The sequence below is a fragment of the Oncorhynchus masou genome, chromosome 6, assembly GCF_036934945.1.
Source record: "Oncorhynchus masou masou isolate Uvic2021 chromosome 6, UVic_Omas_1.1, whole genome shotgun sequence".
Classification (NCBI taxonomy): Eukaryota; Metazoa; Chordata; class Actinopteri; order Salmoniformes; family Salmonidae; genus Oncorhynchus; species Oncorhynchus masou.
The window spans coordinates 6730119-6750009 of NC_088217.1; the positions used below are offsets into that span (position 1 = coordinate 6730119).

General features: G+C 44.7%; 1 protein-coding gene across 3 annotated transcripts in view; it reads left to right on the forward strand.

Annotated features, from left to right (window-relative positions):
- Window positions 1-19891, forward strand: part of LOC135541322 (E3 ubiquitin-protein ligase RNF123) — a 268130-nt gene that overhangs the window by 59333 nt on the left and 188906 nt on the right. For all 3 annotated transcript variants that reach the window (XM_064967483.1, XM_064967484.1, XM_064967485.1), the window contains exons 26-30: window positions 3552-3729; window positions 4219-4293; window positions 12895-12982; window positions 13184-13271; window positions 13454-13538. In XM_064967483.1, coding sequence (XP_064823555.1) covers window positions 3552-3729; window positions 4219-4293; window positions 12895-12982; window positions 13184-13271; window positions 13454-13538 — 514 coding nt within the window. The remainder of the gene's footprint in view (window positions 1-3551; window positions 3730-4218; window positions 4294-12894; window positions 12983-13183; window positions 13272-13453; window positions 13539-19891) is intronic.

Consider the following 19891-nt stretch of genomic DNA (forward strand, 5'->3'; position numbering starts at 1 on the left):
TACTGTCAGGTAGGATAGAGACGCTACCCAGCACATCTACTGTCAGGTAGGATAGAGACGCTACCCAGCACATCTACTGTCAGGTAGGATAGAGACGCTACCCAGCACATCTACTGTCAGGTAGGAAGGAGACGCTACCCAGCACATCTACTGTCTGGTAGGATAGAGACGCTACCCAGCACATCTACTGTCAGGTAGGATAGAGACGCTACCCAGCACATCTACTGTCAGGTAGGATAGAGAGGCTACCCAGCACATCTACTGTCAGGTAGGATAGAGACGCTACTCAGCACATCTACTGTCAGGTAGGATAGAGACGCTACCCAGCACATCTACTGTCAGGTAGGATAGAGACGCTACCCAGCACATCTACTGTCAGGTAGGATAGAGAGGCTACCCAGCACATCTACTGTCAGGTAGGATAGAGAGGCTACCCAGCACATCTACTGTCAGGTAGGATGGAGACGCTACCCAGCACATCTACTGTCAGGTAGGAAGGAGACGCTACCCAGCACATCTACTGTCAGGTAGGATAGAGGCTACCCAGCACATCTACTGTCAGGTAGGATAGAGAGGCTACCCAGCACATCTACTGTCAGGTAGGATAGAGACGCTACTCAGCACGTCTACTGTCAGGTAGGATAGAGACGCTACCCAGCACATCTACTGTCAGGTAGGATAGAGACGCTACCCAGCACATTTCAGCCCTCATCTTTTCAGACTGAAGCATCAAGGCTGGAGTTTCTTCTCATTCATTGCCAGGCTTGAATGAAAAGGGGGACCAACATCCTCAACCGAGGGACATTGAAACAAAAATGTGAAAAACATCCTGTGAACCCAGTCTTTGTTGTTCTGCAACATGAATTACTACTACTACTATACTGAAGGTGTTGTTCTGCAACATGAATTACTACTACTACTATACTGAAGGTGTTGTTCTGCAACATGAATTACTACTACTACTATACTGAAGGTGTTGTTCTGCAACATGAATTACTACTACTACTATACTGAAGGTGTTGTTCTGCAACATGAATTACTACTACTACTATACTGAAGGTGTTGTTCTGCAACATGAATTACTACTACTACTATACTGAAGGTGTTGTTCTGCAACATGAATTACTACTACTACTATACTGAAGGAAGTGTTGTTCTGCAACATGAATTACTACTACTACTATACTGAAGGTGTTGTTCTGCAACATGAATTACTACTACTACTATACTGAAGGTGTTGTTCTGCAACATGAATTACTACTACTACTATACTGAAGGTGTTGTTCTGCAACATGAATTACTACTACTACTATACTGAAGGTGTTGTTCTGCAACATGAATTACTACTACTACATATTACTAAGGTGTTGTTCTGCAACATGAATTACTACTACTACTATACTGAAGGTGTTGTTCTGCAACATGAATTACTACTACTACTATACTGAAGGTGTTGTTCTGCAACATGAATTACTACTACTACTATACTGAAGGTGTTGTTCTGCAACATGAATTACTACTACTACTATACTGAAGGTGTTGTTCTGCAACATGAATTACTACTACTACTATACTGAAGGTGTTGTTCTGCAACATGAATTACTACTACTACTATACTGAAGGTGTTGTTCTGCAACATGAATTACTACTACTACTATACTGAAGGTGTTGTTCTGCAACATGAATTACTACTACTACTATACTGAAGGTGTTGTTCTGCAACATGAATTACTACTACTACTATACTGAAGGTGTTGTTCTGCAACATGAATTACTACTACTACTATACTGAAGGTGTTGTTCTGCAACATGAATTACTACTACTACTATACTGAAGGTGTTGTTCTGCAACATGAATTACTACTACTACTATACTGAAGGTGTTGTTCTGCAACATGAATTACTACTACTACTATACTGAAGGTGTTGTTCTGCAACATGAATTACTACTACTACTATACTGAAGGTGTTGTTCTGCAACATGAATTACTACTACTACTATACTGAAGGTGTTGTTCTGCAACATGAATTACTACTACTACTATACTGAAGGTGTTGTTCTGAATTACAACATGAATTACTACTACTACTATACTGAAGGTGTTGTTCTGCAACATGAATTACTACTACTACTATACTGAAGGTGTTGTTCTGCAACATGAATTACATGAAGGTTAACATGAATTACTACTACTATACTGAAGGTGTTGTTCTGCAACATGAATTACTACTACTACTATACTGAAGGTGTTGTTCTGCAACATGAATTACTACTACTACTATACTGAAGGTGTTGTTCTGCAACATGAATTACTACTACTACTATACTGAAGGTGTTGTTCTGCAACATGAATTACTACTACTACTATACTGAAGGTGTTGTTCTGCAACATGAATTACTACTACTACTATACTGAAGGTGTTGTTCTGCAACATGAATTACTACTACTACTATACTGAAGGTGTTGTTCTGCAACATGAATTACTACTACTACTATACTGAAGGTGTTGTTCTGCAACATGAATTACTACTACTACTATACTGAAGGTGTTGTTCTGCAACATGAATTACTACTACTACTATACTGAAGGTGTTGTTCTGCAACATGAATTACTACTACTACTATACTGAAGGTGTTGTTCTGCAACATGAATTACTACTACTACTATACTGAAGGTGTTGTTCTGCTCGTTCAAGAAAAGCAACATGAATTACTACTACTACTATACTGAAGGTGTTGTTCTGCAACATGAATTACTACTGCTACTATACTGAAGGTGTTGTTCTGCAACATGAATTACTACTACTACTATACTGAAGGTGTTGTTCTGCAACATGAATTACTACTACTACTATACTGAAGGTGTTGTTCTGCTCGTTCAAGAAAAGCAACATGAATTACTACTACTACTATACTGAAGGTGTTGTTCTGCAACATGAATTACTACTACTACTACTATACTGAAGGTGTTGTTCTGCTCGTTCAAGAAAAGCAACATGAATTACTACTACTACTATACTGAAGGTGTTGTTCTGCTCGTTCAAGGAAAAGCAACATGAATTACTACTACTACTATACTGAAGGTGTTGTTCTGCAACATGAATTACTACTACTACTATACTGAAGGTGTTGTTCTGCAACATGAATTACTACTACTACTACTATACTGAAGGTGTTGTTCTGCAACATGAATTACTACTACTACTATACTGAAGGTGTTGTTCTGCTCGTTCAAGGAAAGCAACATGAATTACTACTACTACTATACTGAAGGTGTTGTTCTGCTCGTTCAAGAAAAGCAACATGAATTACTACTACTACTATACTGAAGGTGTTGTTCTGCTCGTTCAAGAAAAGCAACATGAATTACTACTACTATACTGAAGGTGTTGTTCTGCTCGTTCAAGGAAAGCAACATGAATTACTACTACTACTATACTGAAGGTGTTGTTCTGCTCGTTCAAGGAAAAGCAACATGAATTACTACTACTACTATACTGAAGGTGTTGTTCTGCTTGTTTAAAACGTATCACTCTGTGTGTGTTCCAGGATAAGATGCTGGATGTGTACTGGCTTCTGAGGGTGTGTATACTCACCATCCAGCACGCTGACAACACGGGAACGTTGTTCGCCTTCGCCCCAGAGTTCTACCTCAACGTGGCCATGAACAGCTATAGCTCTCTGAAGAACTACTTCAGCCCCTCCAACTGCATGGACCAACTGCCAGGTAAATGCCCGCCCGCCCGCCTGCTTTAAAGGCTGCTTTTTATGGCCATGAACTGCTACTTTGTCAGATGACCACAACACACTTAAGGCTGCAGCCTTATTCCATTATATTTCATGACGTTTGTCCAGAGCCTCCTATTAAAGACTACAGATGCCGTGCAGATGATAGTTTTAGGAATTTAACTGCTCGGTTTTCTTCCACTTCTTGTAGACCCTTTTTGTCCGTTTTTGTTGTGATAACTGAATTTGCATACACATTAAAGGTTGTGATCTCGTGCCAGTAATATCGCCTCCTGCCTGTTGACACAGTCACTATTATTTATTCATCATATTTTATTAAGGGCCATTTTCACATCTGCAGTTATCAAGAAATGCTTGTTCAGGAACCCTAAAGAGCATGCAGAAATACAGCGACCCGGCTTAGAGCCCTAACGAGCATGCAGAAATACAACAACCCGGAGACGTTTGTTGACTGTTGTCTTTTCCCCAGGCTACGAGGACACCCTCACTCAACTCGCTGCTATCCTCGCTAAGCACTTTGCAGACCCTCGCATCGTTGGAACAGGTGAGTGGAAGCAATTACAGATAGCCATCATAGTATAAAACGAATGATACATCGCTGGCATTTACTAGTAGGGGCCCGGGGTTATACCTGAACCACGTCACTGAAGAGAATCGACCTGACCATGAAGAAATCTGGGTTCTGAGTTACTCAGCCCTGGAGTTTTGCCTGCTCTCGTCAAAATGCATGGCCCTATTTATCAATGCACACCAAGGAAGGGATAAGAAGAGTGTGTTCTGGTTTTCATCTGTGCAGTTGCTCTTCCGTTAGTCAGCGCCTCACCTAAAGCCTCATTTATTTCTGTTTAAGAGGAATCCCTCCAACTACATACGGCAGTGTAGCCTAATAGTTAGAGCGTTGGACTAGTAACCGAAAGGTTGCAAGTTCGAATCCCCGAGCTGACAAGGTACAAAATCTGTCGTTCTGCCCCTGAACAGGCAGTTAACCCACTGTTCCTAGGCCGTCATTGAAAATAAGAATTTGGTCTTAACTGACTTGCCTGGTTAAATAAAGGTAAGAAAAATAAATACTGTACTTCCTGTTTATTAGCTAACTGGTTTAAGAAGGATACCTGAGAGACAACATACTGTACTTTTTATTAGCTAACTGGTTTAAGAAGGATCCCGCCCAACTACATACTGTAGTAGACACATTCATTTGTAGAGCAGCAATGTGAATTATTCTGCCTGGCTACATGCCAAATGGCACCCTATTCCCTACGTAGTGCAGTGCTTTTGAACCCTAGCCCTATGGTTCCCACACATATCTGTCTCTGCTATTACCTGGAGCTGCAGGACAAAGCTGCGCGGTAACAGAAGAGGACAGAGTCATCTGTTACAAGCTATTTTAATGGGAAACATAGACTTAATATAGCCTCCGGTACTGCTATTTTTCGCCAGGATTAATTTCTAACTATGAATGGATAATTACAAGTTTTTACAATTGAGCTCCAGGCAGTAAGAGTAAAAGAAAGGAAATGTCTGTTTTGAGCTCCAGGCAGACCGGTCTGTTTTTAATGGAGCTCCAGGCAGACGGGTCTGTTTTTAATGGAGCTCCAGGCAGACGGGTCTGTTTTTAATGGAGCTCCAGGCAGACGGGTCTGTTTTTAATGGAGCTCCAGGCAGAGCGGTCTGTTTTTAATGGAGCTCCAGGCAGAGCGGTCTGTTTTTAATGGAGCTCCAGGCAGACGGGTCTGTTTTTAATGGAGCTCCAGGCAGACGGGTCTGTTTTTAATGGAGCTCCAGGCAGACGGGTCTGTTTTTAATGGAGCTCCAGGCAGACCGGTCTGTTTTGAGCTCCAGGCAGACGGGTCTGTTTTGAGCTCCAGGCAGACGGGTCTGTTTTGAGCTCCAGGCAGACGGGTCTGTTTTGAGCTCCAGGCAGACGGGTCTGTTTTTAATGGAGCTCCAGCCAGACGGGTGTGTTTTTAATGGAGCTCCAGGCAGACAGAGTAAAAGAAAGGAAATGTATGTGTTTTTCCTTGTCCATACACAATGCTGGTGACTCGTGTTTTAGAATCCTATTTAATGGATTTGCTTTCAAGTGTTGTTTTTCTTAGATTATTTTTGTTGAAGGTAAATGGTTTGTTATTGTGTTACTATTATGAGAGAATGTTTTCAGATTGAGTGTTCAGCAGATCCTGGGTGGGTTCAATTACTATTTGACATCTTTCAAATACTTAATGTTTTTTTCTCTCTAGCCTGCCTACTTGCCTTGAGTGCCAGATGAGTGGGGTTTGTACGTTTGGGACTATTCTATTGGTCCATTAAGCCAGTTAAACCTAATCAAGCCCAGATAAAAAGAAACGTTTTTTTTTTTTTTTTTGTCAAGTAGTATTTAAAACCCAGGTGTGATTTCAGTATTCATTTTGAATAATGTTTTGTATCCTTCATGCTTGCCTGGTGTGACACTGAGAGTAGTCTAGTAGTCTAACTCTGTCAAGTCACCTCAGATACACTTAGTATGAGTCCCAAATTCACCCTTGTCCCAAATGGCTCCCTTCAAAAGTAGTGCACTATATAGTGAAGTGTGCCATTTCAGACGAATCCTAACTCTATTCATAAGATATCAGTCATGTCTGAGATACACATCTTAGTATTTATATACAGCACATAACAAATCCAAATGTATGTCCATATAAAAGCATCAGTGTTAATTAGCATTGTCACACACTCTGTGCGTAACAAATGGCACCCTTTTTTCTATATGGGGCACTACTTTAGATCAAAATCACATGGGAGGTGGTCAAAAGTAGTGTACTAAATAGGGAATAGGGTGCCATTTGGAACTCAGCCAGTGTGTTTGTTTCTTCTCCGGGCTCAGCGTTGTGTGACTCTCTGCTTGTTGTCACGGTGACTGGATACATTCTTCTTGTTTATGTTCCGTCATGTTTGTTTTGGCTTCGTTTTAGAATGAGATCCTCATATCTCGTTGTCTCAGATGTGTTTTTTTTATACATCAGACGAGTGAGGAAGCCTTGTTCAGTTCTCAGGGGTTCTGACTTATCGTTTTGGTTCTGATCCATTTCAGTTAGCTCTTGTTTTTATTTGCTTGCTGGTGGCCGTGACCGAAGCCAAACGAGAGTTGGCTTGGGGGTGTGGTTTGATGTGGGTGTGTCCTTGCCACCACCAGGACACACCCATCTGTCAGAACCTCGCCTCTCCACTCAATCACAACTAACTAACCTCCTGCAGGTTGAGCTCAATAACTACAGGCAGATGTACACTGCTCAAAAAAATAAAGGGAACACTAAAATAACACATCCTAGATCTGAATGAATTAAATATTCTTATTAAATACTTTTTTTTCTTTACATAGTTGAATGTGCTGACAACAAAATCACACAAAATATCAATGGAAATCAAATTTATCAACCCATGGAGGTCTGGATTTGGAGTCACACTCAAAAATAAAGTGGAAAACCACACTACAGGCTGATCCAACTTTGATGTAATGTCCTTAAAACAAGTCAAAATGAGGCTCAGTAGTGTGTGTGGCCTCCACGTGCCTGTATGACCTCCCTACAATGCCTGGGCATGCTCCTGATGAGGTGGCGGATGGTCTCCTCCCAGACCTGGACTAAAGCATCCACCAACTCCTGGACAGTCTGTGGTGCAACGTGGCGTTGGTGGATGGAGCGAGACATGATGTCCCAGATGTGCTCAATTGGATTCAGGTCTGGGGAACGGGCGGGCCAGTCCATAGCATCAATGCCTTCCTCTTGCGGGAACTGCTGACACACTCCAGCCACATGAGGTCTAGCATTGTCTTGCATTAGGAGGAACCCAGGGCCAACAGCACCAGCATATGGTCTCACAAGGGGTCTGAGGATCTCATCTCGGTACCTAATGGCAGTCAGGCTACCTCTGGCGAGCACATGGCCCCCCAAAGAAATGACACCCCTCACCATGACTGACCCACTGCTAAACCGATCATTCTGGAGGATGTTGCAGGCAGCAGAACAACGTTCTCCATGGCGTCTCCAGACTCTGTCACGTCTGTCACATGTGCTCAGTGTGAACCTGCTTTCATCTGTGACGAGCACAGGGCGCCAGTGGCGAATTTGCCAAACGTCCTTCACGGTGTTGGGCTGTAAGCACAACCCCCACCTGTGGACGTCGGGCCCTCATACCACCCTCATGGAGTCTGTTTCTGACCGTTTGAGCAGACACATGCACATTTGTTGCCTGCTGGAGGTCGTTTTGCCGGGCTTTGGCAGTGCTCCTCCTGTTCCTCCTTGCACAAAGGCGGAGGTAGCGTTCCTGCTGCTGGGTTGTTGCCCTCCTACGGCCTCATCCACATCTCAAATCCCTGACACTGGAAGGAGAAGGAGACGGTGCTGTAGAGGCAGGATTGTAGGATACCTGACACTGGAAGGAGGAGTAGATGGTGCTGTAGAGGATTGTAGGATACCTGACACTCTGTACCCACTCCAATTCACATACAGCCAAAACAGATCCACAGGTAATACAATCTATATTGCAAATCACACTGCCCTTTCCCACCGGGACAAAAGGAACACCTACATGAGAATGCTGTTCATTGACAACAGCTCAGCGTTCAACACCATTGTGCCCACAATGCTCATCACTGAGCTAAGGACCCTGGAAATAAACACCTTCCTCTGCAACTGGATGCTGGACTTCCTGACGGGATTCCCCCCAGGTGGTGAGGGTAGGCAACCACACACCCACCACGCTGACTCTTAACACGGGGGCCCCTCAGGGTGTGTGCTTCGTCCCCTCCTGTACTCCCTGTTCACCCACGACTGTGTGGCCGCCCATGACTCCAACACCATCATTAAGTTTGCAGACGACACAACTGTCACCGTCTGGTGACAGTTGACAGGGATGATGGTAGAGACCTGGCAGTATGGGGCCAGCACAACAACCTCTTCCTCAACGTCAGCAACTCCTGTGGCGGGCTGGTCGCGCAATGCATACTGACACGGTGGCCGGGTGTACAGTGTTTCCTCAGACACATTGGTGCGGCTGGCTTCCGGGTTAAGTGGGCATTGTGTCAAGAAGCAGTGCGGCTTGGTTGGGTTGTGTTTTCGGAAGGACGCATGGCTCTCGACCTTCGCCTCTCCCGGGAGTTACGGGAGTTGCAGCGACGAGATAAGACTGGAACTACCACGAAAAAGGAGGTAAAAGTAAAACAAATGAAATTGTCGAACTCGAGTCACCCAAGTCATCGACTGTTCTCTCTTCGACTGCACGGCGAGCGGTACCCATGCACCAAGTCTGGAACCAACAATGCCCTGAAAAGCTTGTACCTCCAAGCTATAAGACGGCTAAATATACTGATCAAAAATATAAAATCAACATGCAACAATCTCTAAGAATTTACTGAGTTACAGTTCATATAAGGAAAACCACTCAACCCGAAAGACATTCAGTTGATTTCACATGACTGGACAGGGGTGCAGCCATGGGCGGACCTATCCACTCAGCAGCCATGCCTACCCACTGGAGAGCCAGGCTCAGCCAATCGGAATGACCCCCCCACCCCACAAAAGTACTTGATGACAGGCAGAAATGCTCCTCAGGGCTGGAGAACTACAGAACCTTGGTTGTGGATGGGCAGTCCATATAGGACTCATGATCCTTTGAACGTGTTGGGGGGGTGAGAAAACAACAGAGCCCCCTCCCAGTCCATGAAGGGAAGCGAAGTGGGCGGAGGGGCGATTTGTAGGTGGAGCTTGGCAAAAAGGGAGCATGATTTGTTGACGTTGTAAAACAAAACCCAAGGCTTCATTTACTTGTCATTTACTCCATTTTAGGCGAGACTGATTTCATGACCAACATTGTCCTATTTACTCTGTAGTCGAACTTAAACACATAAATGAATGTTTCTGACTCATCGATGCAACCAGACGTTTTCAAAGCCGTTACTTGGTTGTTAAGTGCAGGTATTTTTTTAAAGCTACATTCTAGGATGCAATTTTCAGCAAAACCAGCCCGACCCATTACGTTTTGTTATATAGCTGACCATTTAAAAGATACCCAGATGCCAGACTGTAGCTTTAAACCCGTTTTAGCTATTCAACAACACATATTGAGTCACATACACCTGAGTAGCAGCACAGTTGGAGCTCAAGGCATTTACCTGCCTACTTCTCTCGGTCTCAGAACTTACAACGAATCTAGATTGGTTCAGAAAATAGGACCAAAACAAAGGACTGCAACGAGGCACTGCAACGAGGCACTGCAACGAGGCACTGCAACGAGGCACTGCAACGAGGCACTGCAACGAATATTCCTTAAATAACGTGGTCAATGTTGAGGGGTTTACTACGTCCTATGTTTGAGGAGTCGGCTCGCTAAATGTGGTCAATTCGCTGAGTTCAATTTGAGAACCAGTACCACGAAAGTGGCACACCTTTTTGTAGCTTATCCTTCAGAACTAACCTGCTCCGGGGCAGGCTCACTCTATTTACCCTTGAAATTAAGTGTCTGAGCCACAAGTTGAGGACCAATGAAATCAGATTCCCTCCTTCTCGCCAAGATCGCATCATCTGAGGAAGACAACTGATTTAAATATTTTATTTTAAATAAAATATTTGTTTGTGTTAAATAGTGTTAAAATAGGTTACACATCAAATTACATGTGTAATTCTTAAGTCAATGGACAGCCGCGCATCAATATAAGTAACATAATAAAAAAGTCAGTTTAAATAGACATCTGTGGTGGAAGGTGACCGAGCTACAGCGACTTTTGTCAGACCGTGAGACGTCTGTACCATCCGAATGGACAACCCTGGCAACCTACACCTAATGGCCCTGGCAACCTACACCTAATGGCCCTGGCAACCTACACCTAATGGCCCTGGCAACCTACACCTAATGGCCCTGGCAACCTACACCTAATGGCCCTGGCAACCTACACCTAATGGCCCTGGCAACCTACACCTAATGGCCCTGGCAACCTACACCTAATGGCCCTGGCAACCTACACCTAATGGCCCTGGCAACCTACACCTAATGGCCTTGGCAACCTACACCTAATGGCCTTGGCAACCTACACCTAATGGCCCTGGCAACCTACACCTAATGGCCCTGGCAACCTACACCTAATGGCCCTGGCAACCTACACCTAATGGCCCTGGCAACCTACACCTAAACTATATGTAAACACATTTTACACACATAGTAATAGATGTGGAGTTAAGAAGATATTAAATCACCTGATAGGTGACTATATCACTGGCCACTATATCACTGGCCACTATATCACTGGCCACTATATCACTAGCCACTTTAAACAAATCAAATCAAATTGTATTTGTCACATACACATGGTTAGCAGATGTTAATGGGAGTGTAGCGAAATGCTTGTGCTTCTAGTTCCGACAATGCAGTAATAACCAACAAGTAATCTAACTAACAATTCCTAAACTACTGTCTTATATACAGTGTAAGGGGATAAAGAATATGTACATAAGGATATATGAATGAGTGATGGTGCAGAGCAGCATAGGCAAGATACAGAAGATGGTATCGAGTACAGTATGTACATATGAGATGAGTATGTAAACAAAGTTGCATAGTTAAAGTGGCTAGTGATACATGTATTACATAAGGATGCAGTTAGAATGCTACTTACCCTACATTACTCGTCTCATATGTATATACTGTACTCTATCACCTACTGCATCTTTATGTAATACATGTATCACTAGCCACTTTAAACTATGCCACTTTGTTTACATACCCTACATTACTCATCTCATATGTATATACTGTACTCAATACCATCTACTGCATCTTGCCTATGCCGTTCTGTACCATCACTCATTCATATATCTTTATGTACATATTCTTTATCCCTTTACACTTGTTTGTATAAGACAGTAGTTGTGGAATTGTTAGCTAGATTAATCGTTGGTTATTACTGCATTGTCGGAACTAGAAGCACAAGCATTTCGCTACACTCGCATTAACATCTGCTAACCATGTGTATGTGACAAATAAAATTTGATTTATTTGATTTGATTTTTTTAATCAATTGTCAGATTGAGACGGATGAACAGCACAGCATGCATTGACAAGGAAGGGAACTGTTTTTTTCTAATGAACCTGTTATTTGGCACGATTTCGAATGAATCTTGCCAAGTAATTCTCTAAATTGTGCAGATTGGCTCTGTTTCAAAATACAACTTTTTCCTAGAATCCCCATGGACCAATGCGTTCCTCACTTGGCTACTGCCATTTGGGGGGGGATCCTTTTTTGTTGGGGGGGGGTGCTATATTCTTACTGTAATATGTGTTTTGACTTGTAGGGCAAGATAGTATGAGAGTGTAATGTCTGGTAACTTTAGAAGTTCATTTCGTTGTCTGTTAATTTCGTTGGCTGTTCATTTCGTTGGCTGTTCATTTCATTGGCTGTTCATTTCGTTGGCTGTTCATTTCATTGGCTGTTCATTTCGTTGGCATGGCACAGCCATTTAGCCTCGGATAAGCACAGGTAAATACAACTCAAAACATGCTATTGTCTTCTTTTGAAACAAATTGTCTTGATATCATGTTTTTTTTTTAGAAAAACATATATTTTTAGGACCTTTCTAAACAAATGATTAATGGAATTTCTTTAGGGTTGTGTATATTACAGTACATGGATTTACTAGACTGCAAATCAACACCGGGCTATTATTCTACTGTTAAATATGCAAATATTCATGACCATCATGGCACATTGAGGTAGATATGCATTAACGGTGGGCCCTATCGGTGGGCCCTATCGGTGGGCCCTATCGGTAAGCCCTATCGGTAAGCCCTATCGGTAAGCCCTATCGGTCAGCCCGTGGAATAGAAGTTTGCTGAAGTTGTTCACCATTGTCTCTTAAATGAAGAGCTGCTGGATATGCACGTACAGGTTCAGGCCTTCTAGAGTTAGCATCAGACGGACGGCCAATATCCACCGTTTTGTGGTACGGATGACGCCTGAGCTGGAATGTGAAGCTAACTGAAGCTGGCTAACTGAAGCTGGCTAGCTTTACAAGAAGCCTGACTAGATCTGGCTTGCTTCGTAGCATATCCCTCTGGTGTGTGGTAGAGTCTGTATTTGAATTTGAAATCTTGTTCTGTTCTGTGTTTCTCTCCGTAGACATCAAAGACTCCCTCATGCAGGCTCTGGCCAGTTACGTGTGTTACCCACAATCCCTCAGAGCCGTGGAGAGGATCCCAGAGGAACAGTGAGTATTGTAGTGCGTGCGTTTTGTATGTGTTTATTCGCTACTTTAGGTCTTGTGAACATACCAAAAATAGACACCAAATAGCCTCTTCGCTATATGCCAATAATTTCTCTCATGTTGTATCAGGTATGTCTTGCAAGCTGTGTGCTATGTGAAAGCATCACCGAATCTCGTATGTGAAAGAGTATGTTTGTCTCCTAGACGTGTGTCCATGATGAGAAACCTGCTGGCCCCGTATGAACAGAGGCCCTGGGCTCAGACTAACTGGATCCTGGTGCGACTGTGGAGGGTACGTGTCCTTGGTTCTCTATCAGCACGTCTTCTGGTTTAGCTTCTCAGTGCAACAAGTTCACAATTGTCCCACCATGGGTTCTGTTGCAGGGCTGTGGGTCTGGGTTCTCTCTCTCTCTCTCTTGTCCCTGACCTCTTGTGTATTGTTGTCACTAACCCATAGTTTCTGTTCTCTTACAGGGTTGTGGGTTTGGGTACAGGTACACACGGCTGCCTCATCTGCTCAAAACCAAACCAGAGGATACCAACCTTCCCAGTCTGCAGAGTAAGTCTCCTCATCTCCCTACTCCTCTCTCTCCTCATCTCCCTACCTCTCTCTCTCCTCATCTCCCTACCTCTCTCTCTCCTCATCTCCCTACCTCTCTCTCTCCTCATCTCCCTACCCCTCTCTCTCTCCTCATCTCCCTACTCCTCTCTCTCTCCTCATCTCCCTACCTCTCTCTCTCCTCATCTCCCTACCTCTCTCTCTCCTCATCTCCCTACCTCTCTCTCTCCTCATCTCCCTACCTCTCTCTCTCCTCATCTCCCTACCTCTCTCTCTCCTCATCTCCCTACCTACCTCTCTCTCTCCTCATCTCCCTACCTCTCTCTCCTCATCTCCCTACCTCTCTCTCTCCTCATCTCCCTACCTCTCTCTCCTCATCTCCCTACCTCTCTCTCTCCTCATCTCCCTACCTCTCTCTCCTCATCTCCCTACCTCTCTCTCTCATCATCTCCCTACCTCTCTCTCTCCTCATCTCCCTACTTCTCTCTCTCTCCTCATCTCCCTACTTCTCTCTCTCTCCTCATCTCCCTACTTCTCTCTCTCTCCTCATCTCCCTACTTCTCTCTCTCTCATCATCTCCCTACTCTCTCTCATCTCCCTACCTCTCTCTCTCCTCATCTCCCTACCTCTCTCTCTCCTCATCTCCCTACCTCTCTCTCTCCTCATCTCCCTACCTCTCTCTCTCCTCATCTCCCTACCTCTCTCTCTCCTCATCTCCCTACCTCTCTCTCCTCATCTCCCTACCTCTCTCTCCTCATCTCCCTACCTCTCTCTCTCCTCATCTCCCTACCTCTCTCTCTCCTCATCTCCCTACCTCTCTCTCTCCTCATCTCCCTACCTCTCTCTCCCTCATCTCCCTACCTCTCTCTCTCCTCATCTCCCTACTTCTCTCTCTCCTCATCTCCCTACTTCTCTCTCTCCTCATCTCCCTACTCCTCTCTCTCTCCTCATCTCCCTACTCCTCTCTCTCTCCTCATCTCCCTACCTCTCTCTCTCCTCATCTCCCTACCTCTCTCTCTCCTCATCTCCCTACCTCTCTCTCTCCTCATCTCCCTACCTCTCTCTCTCCTCATCTCCCTACTTCTCTCTCTCTCCTCATTTCCCTACCTCTCTCTCCTCATCTCCCTACTTCTCTCTCTCCTCATCTCCCTACCTCTCTCTCTCTCCTCATCTCCCTACCTCTCTCTCTCTCCTCATCTCCCTACCTCTCTCTCTCTCCTCATCTCCCTACCTCTCTCTCTCTCCTCATCTCCCTACCTCTCTCTCTCCTCATCTCCCTACCTCTCTCTCTCTCCTCATCTCCCTACCTCTCTCTCTCTCCTCATCTCCCTACCTCTCTCTCTCCTCATCTCCCTACCTCTCTCTCTCTCCTCATCTCCCTACCTCTCTCTCTCTCCTCATCTCCCTACTTCTCTCTCTCTCCTCATCTCCCTACCTCTCTCTCTCTCCTCATCTCCCTACCTCTCTCTCTCTCCTCATCTCCCTACTTCTCTCCTCATCTCCCTACCTCTCTCTCTCTCCTCATCTCCCTACCTCTCTCTCTGTCCTCATCTCCCTACTTCTCTCTCTCTCTCCTCATCTCCCTACCTCTCTCTCTCCTCATCTCCCTACTTCTCTCTCTCTCCTCATCTCCCTACCTCTCTCTCTCCTCATCTCCCTACTTCTCTCCTCATCTCCCTACCTCTCTCTCTGTCCTCATCTCCCTACTTCTCTCTCTCTCCTCATCTCCCTACCTCTCTCTCTCTCCTCATCTCCCTACCTCTCTCTCTCTCCTCATCTCCCTACCTCTCTCTCTGTCCTCATCTCCCTACTTCTCTCTCTCCTTCTCTTTGTCTGTCTGTCTTCTCTTGTCTGTCCATACTCACTGTGTCTGTCTGTCCCTCAGTCCACTCACATCTTTGTAATAAATCCAACGTTGGAGCCAATCAGCCAAGTGGTCTATTTTGTAGTGTCACGTTCCCATAAATAGTCTTTTCCTCCTCCTGTTTTATAAGTCCTTTTTTTTATTTTTTAAATGAAACCCATCTTGTTTTTGTTCACTGATCTTCCCTGTCTTTTGGGGTCGTTAGTAGTGAGACCTGTTCAGAGGCAGGAAGTGTTTATTTATAGTGGCAGGAAGTGTTTATTTATAGTGGCAGGAAGTGTTTATTTATAGTGGCAGGAAGTGTTTATTTATAGTGCTGGAGATATGTAAAGGGATAAAAGTTCAATGGAAATAGGTCCTCCTCCTCCTCATTCCTCTTCACTGTGTGGTTGGTGTACGCTTCATCAGTGTTTTTACTGGTCTCTGTTACACCTGTCGTGTGATTGGCGTATGACTGGCGTGTGACTGGCGTGACTGGCGCGTGACTGGCATGTGACTGGCGTGTGACTGGCGTGTGACTGGCATGTGACTGTCATGACTGGCGTGTGACTGGCGCGTGACTGGCGCGTGACTGGCGCGTGACTGGCGTGTGACTGGCGTGTGACTGGCATGTGACTGTCATGACTGGCGTGTGACTGGCGCGTGACTGGCGTGTGACTGGCGTAGACCCCACTGATCAGTTACTATCAGTTCAGATTGCTTGTTCTTCAGTACAGGTGTTTGGTATAGTCATACTGTCATATGTTTGAAGGACAGTATATCAGCATGAGTCCCAGTCTGTTTGTGTCGTCATGCCAACTGCTTGTCACTCATTGACATTCCATTACCAAACATTGGCGTAACAATGAAGGCAGTGTAGTTGCTTAAGAACACAAACCGTTCCAAGACCGGGCTAAACCAACCGGGTTAAACCGTTCCGAGACCGGGCTAAACCAACCGGGTTAAACCGTTCCGAGACCGGGCTAAACCAACTGGGTTAAACCGTTCCGAGACCGGGCTAAACCAACTGGGTTAAACCGTTCCGAGACCGGGCTAAACCAACTGGGTTAAACCAACCGGGTTAAACCGCTCCGAGACCGGGCTAAACCAACTGGGTTAAACCGTTCCGAGACCGGGCTAAACCAACTGGGTTAAACCAACCGGGTTAAACCGTTCCGAGACCGGGCTAAACCAACTGGGTTAAACCGTTCCGAGACCGGGCTAAACCAACTGGGTTAAACCGTTCCGAGACCGGGCTAAACCAACTGGGTTAAACCGTTCCGAGACCGGGCTAAACCAACTGGGTTAAACCGTTCCGAGACCGGGCTAAACCAACTGGGTTAAACCGTTCCGAGACCGGGCTAAACCAACTGGGTTAAACCGTTCTGAGACCGGGCTAAACCAACTGGGTTAAACCGTTCCGAGACCGGGCTAAACCAACTGGGTTAAACCAACTGGGTTAAACTGTTCCGCTACTGGGCTAAACCAACTGGGTTAAACCAACTGGGTTAAACCGTTCCGCTACCGGGCTAAACCAACCAGGTTAAACCGTTCCGCTACCGGGCTAAACCAACCGGGCTAAACCAACCGGGATAAACCGTTCCGCTACCGGGCTAAACCAACCGGGATAAACCGTTCTGAGACCGGGCTAAACCAACCGGGATAAACCGTTCCGCTACCGGGCTAAACCAACCGGGATAAACCGTTCTGAGACCGGGCTAAACCAACCGGGATAAACCGTTCCGAGACCGGGCTCACAGTATGTGGAGTGGTACAGATGTTCTGTCGTTCTTTAAGTGATAGTAGTCCATAGTAGATGTGGTATTTCTGTCCAACAAAATAGATTTGCTTTCACACACAGGGCATCAAACTTTCAGACCCAAATAGAGAAACACATTTTTTTTTGTAGCAACAATAGCATAGACTTAGTCATGACATTCTTTAAATGTTCTGCTTCTATCAATGTGAATGCAGGTTAATTTACTACGAGGTCCACTAAAAGGGGCGGCAGGGTAGCCTAGTGGTTAGAGTGTAGAGGTGGCAGGGTAGCCTAGTGGTTAGAGTGTAGAGGAGGCAGGGTAGCCTAGTGGTTAGAGTGTAGAGGAGGCAGGGTAGCCTAGTGGTTAGAGTGTAGAGGAGGCAGGGTAGCCTAGTGGTTAGAGTGTAGAGGAAGCAGGGTAGCCTAGTGGTTAGATTGTAGAGGAGGCAGGGTAGCCTAGTGGTTAGAGTGTAGAGGAGGCAGGGTAGCCTAGTGGTTAGAGTGTGGAGGCGGCAGGGTAGCCTAGTGGTTAGTGTAGAGGAGGCAGGGTAGCCTAGTGGTTAGAGTGTAGAGGAGGCAGGGTAACCTAGTGGTTAGAGTGTAGAGGAGGCAGGGTGGCCTAGTGGTTAGAGTGTAGAGGCGGCAGGGTAGCCTAGTGGTTAGAGTGTAGAGGTGGTAGGTAGCCTAGTGGTTAGAGTGTAGAGGAGGCAGGGTAGCCTAGTGGTTAGAGTGTCGAGGCGGCAGGGTAGCCTAGTGGTTAGAGTGTCGAGGCGGCAGGGTAGCCTAGTGGTTAGAGTGTCGAGGCGGCAGGGTAGCCTAGTGGTTAGAGTGTCGAGGCGGCAGGGTAGCCTAGTGGTTAGAGTGTCGAGGCGGCAGGGTAGCCTTGTGGTTAGAGCGTTGGACAAGTAACCGAAAGGTTGCAAGTTCGAATCCCCGAGCTGACAAGGTACAAACTCTGTCGTTCTGCCCCTGAACAGGCAGTTCCTAGGCCGTCATTGAAAATAAGAATTTGTTCTTAACTGACTTGCCTCGTTAAATAAAGGTTAAATAAAAAAGGCGAAGTTAAAAGTGGAAAAACAACCACGGCGCTGGTTGACATGTTGTGAGAGAGTGTTTTGTATTTACTTTGCTCTGATTTAAAACTGATGAAGCATGACAGTGTTCCAAATGGCATCTTATTCCATCCTAGGGGCCCTTGACAAAAGTAGTGCACTAAATAGGGAATAGTGTGCCATTGGTCCTGGTCTGAAGTAGTGCACTAAATAGGGAATAGGGTGCCATTGGTCCTGGTCTGAAGTAGTGCACTAAATAGGGAATAGTGTGCCATTTGGGAACCCTGATTACAACAGTGTGTGTGTGTGTGTGTGTGTGTGTGTGTGTGTGTGTGTGTGTGTACTCAAGCTCTTCTGAACCAAATTGTGGTACCCAGAATGCAGTGTGTAGAAAGGATAGAGCCATAAAGTTCATCCTAAAAATAACACAATTTACACTTTGACATGGGTGCATCTCTGGCCACTTTAATAAATGGATTTAATAAAAGGCATTTTTTTTATTTAAAAACTTTTAGTTAAATTGATGAAATTGACTTTGTGTGTGTGTCATCCCTCAACAGGCATGTACAGTGGCATGGATGTACCCAAATAAATGCACTAGAAAACAGCTTATGCAAATGCAGCTACTTTGATGTAATTTTATCTGCAGATTTGACATGACGAACAAGCAAGCAAGGGATAAGAACATTGCCAGCCTGCATAGCAATTAAACAAATAGAATGAACAAGTCAGCTTCTCTAGCAACCTAACCTATAGAACTAACAACCAGGTTCAGTGGAAGGAGGAAATCGTATGAATTTACATGTCATTTTTACCAGTAAATGTTTGTTTTCAGCTTGTTTTCTTTGTCAACCGCGGTATAAGCGGGAGAAACGCCTCTGCTCTGTACAATCTCTGGAACGAATAAACACGAGCAGTACCAAGTCATCCATTATTTCCAGATAATGTACAAAGCATCAGTGTCAATGCTTATTTCAAATAAATGCATTATTTGCAATGGATCATGGATTTTTTCTCTCATTTTGTCTGTCATAGTTGAAGTGAACCTATGATGAAATTACAGGCCTCTCTCATCTTTTTAAGTGGGAGAACTTGCACAATTGGTGGCTGACTAAATACTTTTTTGCCTCACCAGTATATGTATATGTAGCTAATGTATAGATTCCCTGTCAGCAAGAGCAATGACGTACTGTTCTTCATTATTATTTTTGTTGTTGTATAGCTTTGGTCAAATAATTACATTAGTGCCAAAGGCACTTATAAATTCAACTCTTCAACATACAAATCATTAAAATCCAGACTGAAAATATTTACACGAAAAGCAATCTAACATCACACAGTCAAACTCTCCGTCGTTTAGTTAAGTTCACCATTCTGCGATTCTCACTGTTAATAAACATCAGGTCGTTTCAACACAACGGTTCTTTATGTCGTCATTTGATCTGATCAGTCAACTCTTGATTCTGACGTTCAGACGTTGAAGGATCGGAATCCAGCAGAAACACAGAGTTGTCATCCATTGTTGCCTTAATGCCTCGATGTTACAAATGGTACATTTACAATGTCATTGATGCCCTTCTCCTTTCATGTGACAAGTGGGGGGGGGGGGGGGGGGTTCTCCCCTTTTCAGCTAGTTTTTCTCTTTCTTGTCCAATCTGTCCATCTTCGGTTCTTTAAAAAAAAAATTTTTTTAGTCTTC